The 3250-nt window shown below is 32.6% G+C and overlaps 1 protein-coding gene across 1 annotated transcript in view; it reads left to right on the forward strand.

The window, feature by feature from the left end:
* The first annotated feature begins 930 nt into the window (after nucleotides 1-930).
* LOC106460499 overlaps nucleotides 931-3250 on the forward strand; it is a 4058-nt gene continuing 1738 nt past the window's right edge. The window contains exon 1 of the mRNA XM_013920205.2: nucleotides 931-1262. Coding sequence (XP_013775659.1) covers nucleotides 1205-1262 — 58 coding nt within the window. The 5' untranslated portion in view covers nucleotides 931-1204. The remainder of the gene's footprint in view (nucleotides 1263-3250) is intronic.

A 3250-nucleotide genomic window follows, 5' to 3' on the forward strand; every position in this document is an offset into this window, starting at 1 on the left:
CTTAACCCGCAGAGATATCACGTGGGTACTTATTTCTTCTGAAACGTTGACCATTGTTTCGTTTTGAATACCACTTTACAAACCTGTTTCATTATATTTAACTTTAACATTATATTTCATTCCATAGATATGGAATATTAATGATTTCTGTTGTGACCTTGACCGTGAAGAAAGGGTCTAGATTATGTGATTGTAAAAATTATTGTGCTAAAAGACTTTGATTTATTGAACTTTGGCTCAGCTACATTTCTTTCCTTTCTAAGTTTTCTATGATCCTAGACTTTTACCATTCATCACGCCAGTATACAATATTTCATCTAGGCACATTGTTTCGATGAAATCCCTCAAATTTTCAGCTATTTTTATCAAAACATTTCTACAAACAGAAACGATTACGCCTTGCTTACTACAGGTTGGAGTAACCATAAGTTATTGAGATGGTCTCCTTCATTGGTGAGAGAAGAAAAAGCATTCAGTTAACGAACATATACATAGATTTGGAAATGTTTTATGGAGATGTAAAACGAAAAAGAGGTGGCTTAAGTAAATAGTCTAACAGCTTCCAAACTGTAGTATGATTGAAATCAAACTTGCTGTTTTGTTGATTAAACGTTTTGTGTTGTGGTAAGTGAAGTCAAAACTTGAACATATTGTAACTACTTATATCTGAATATATCAAATACTTATAACTTCAGTTAAAGAATACTAGCTTATCTGTTGCAAGGCCGCTTTTTGATCAAGCTGGTATCCTCCCCTTCTCCTTCGCTTGACCTGAAAGTTACGGATATCGAAACAAGCATACAATTCTACCATAGAAACAGAGGCGGGGCTTTCGTACTGAGTGCGCGTAAATAGAAACTTCATGGGTGGGGAACTCAACCAATCACATTTGTGACATGATAGGTTAACATGCGGGATAAAAATACGAAGAACTGTGGCAAACCGTAAAGTTTGTAAACAAGAAACGGAACATTTTCGTGTGGACGTGGGGCATTGCACTGCAACAGATGTACTGCTGCTAAGTTAGAAGTAAAAGACGTTTAAACAGCTGAGTGAATATTTAGGTTTATTAAACTTTAAAGCTAGTGAGAACCGAAACTTGTGTTTTCTGTTAAATACGTTCGGTGAACAAAGCAGACCTAATTCTTGTGTTGCACTCAGTATAGTTGTAGGCGAAACAACAACAGTAGTGATACTGATCATAATGTCTACACTTAGAGTTTTGTTCTTCTTGATTTTAACATGTATTTCCTTATCCTTGGGTAAGTACTTTGTTGGGATGCCTTTACGCTCAAGTTCAAAATACTGAAATTCGTTGATAAAATAACGCCAGCATGCTTAAATACCACCTTTTGGCTAACGATTATTGTTACCGTTTACGGCTAATACTTGTTCGATAGTGTCGAAACACGTAAACTTTCAATGATGCATTATATTTTAGGCCTGTTTTTACAGAAATTCACAACGGCAAAATGCGTCTAGTAAAGTTTTATTCCATGTAATTATTTTTTGATTTCGGTTTGAAATATTTAAAAATTCAATTTCAAGATATCTTGTAGAAAAACGTTTTCATGAATTAATGTAATTATAATGTAGTTGCTTTTTAGCGTTAAAACTCCCATTGCTTATTGTATAATGTATATAAAACATTATAATAAATGGTTTTTACTTGCGACAGGTAAAATAGATTTTTGATCGGTAGTATTTTCTGATTTTTTTCAGTATATTATTATTAGTAACGTTGTTATCCAGAGCCCGTGGCTGTCGTATTTGACATCAGTATATTGGTAACATTGTTATTCTGGCGTGTGGCTGTGGTGTTTGCCGTTTTTATCAGTATATTGGTAACATTATTATTCTGGGCACATGGCTGTGGTATTTACTGTTGTTATAAGTATATTATTAATATTGTGGTTCATACAAGTTAGTTCTTCTGTAAGGGTTCAGCAATTCAAAGGTTCTCTTGCCATGAAATTGTTTGTGTAGGGTATAAAATAGTTAACTGTCAATGTTGTGCCTTGTTAAAACAGAAATAAAGCCTCTAAGTTTGTTTATGAAGTTATAATTTGACACAACTCCTGAATATTCAACAGTCACAGTAATTGTTCACTCTGCCACAATATTGACGATTTTCCACTTTAGCTAAGAGTAAGATAAATTTCCGTCGCAATGTGTTTGCCTTACTTAAAACTGTATAATAAGAGACTAAGTTGTTAGTATTTTTTATTAATCGTATATGGTAAGTTGATTGTGTTTTATTATTATTTATAAAGGCATTTCGGATTGAACAAGCAACGTTGAATCGTTTATAAATATTGTGCAAGATATTTTACAACCTGGAAATCCTGGTGTAGCCGTATATATATAAAGTAAAGAATTTTTAAACAAACTATAATTTGAGAACCTATGTGCGAAGGTAAGTGAAAGCTAATCACGTAGATTCAAAGCGATGACTCGTGCGTGTGCATTTGTTTGTATATATAATATGCAGAGAACGACAGTTACATTTTTTCTTACGTTAAGATATATCATAATGCCTATTACATGGGTATATGGAACTGCAGTTCACTGTAAAAAGTTCAGTCTAACCTAAACTTTATATCTCTAAAACGTATCGATTCGAAGCTCCAGTAACATACGTGAAGGAATATTTACACGAATAGAAAAAACAAGATCGGAAAGTACGCTTTCATCGTTATAATTTGAAAGCGTTTTTTATTGTAATATGGTCCATGTTGTCATTAATTCTATTTAATCAGTAAGATTACATTATAAATTAAATTATTGTGGTAAGACATAACTGAGTATTACACTCGTTAAATATGCGTTAGTGTTTCTCTAATACTAATAGTGAAAATGTAAACTTTGTAGCATGCCTTTACTACTTAAACAGTTTGTCATATTTGCATATCTGAACGGATAATAATAATACGCAATAAGACAATCGTTTTTATTAGAAAATAACGGGTCTTTATTCTTGTAAAGTTTATATTTAATAGTGTACAAAAACGTCTGTTTTAAGGTTTTCTTTAGCCATAAATGATTAGAAGTCGCAATGTGGATTTCTTTTTATTAATATGCCGAATAAAACTTGTCTCGGAAACTCACTTCTGTAAGAATATTATGCAGATTTTCCCGGTTAAGATTAGCTTGGCCGAGAAGAAAGAGGGTTATATATATCTTAATCATGGTAGCCATTACTATGTTTGTTTGTTTGTAATTAAGCATAAAGCTACACAATGGGCTGTCT

The sequence above is a fragment of the Limulus polyphemus genome, unplaced genomic scaffold (genome assembly GCF_000517525.1).
Source record: "Limulus polyphemus unplaced genomic scaffold, Limulus_polyphemus-2.1.2 Scaffold781, whole genome shotgun sequence".
NCBI classification, from domain to species: Eukaryota; Metazoa; Arthropoda; class Merostomata; order Xiphosura; family Limulidae; genus Limulus; species Limulus polyphemus.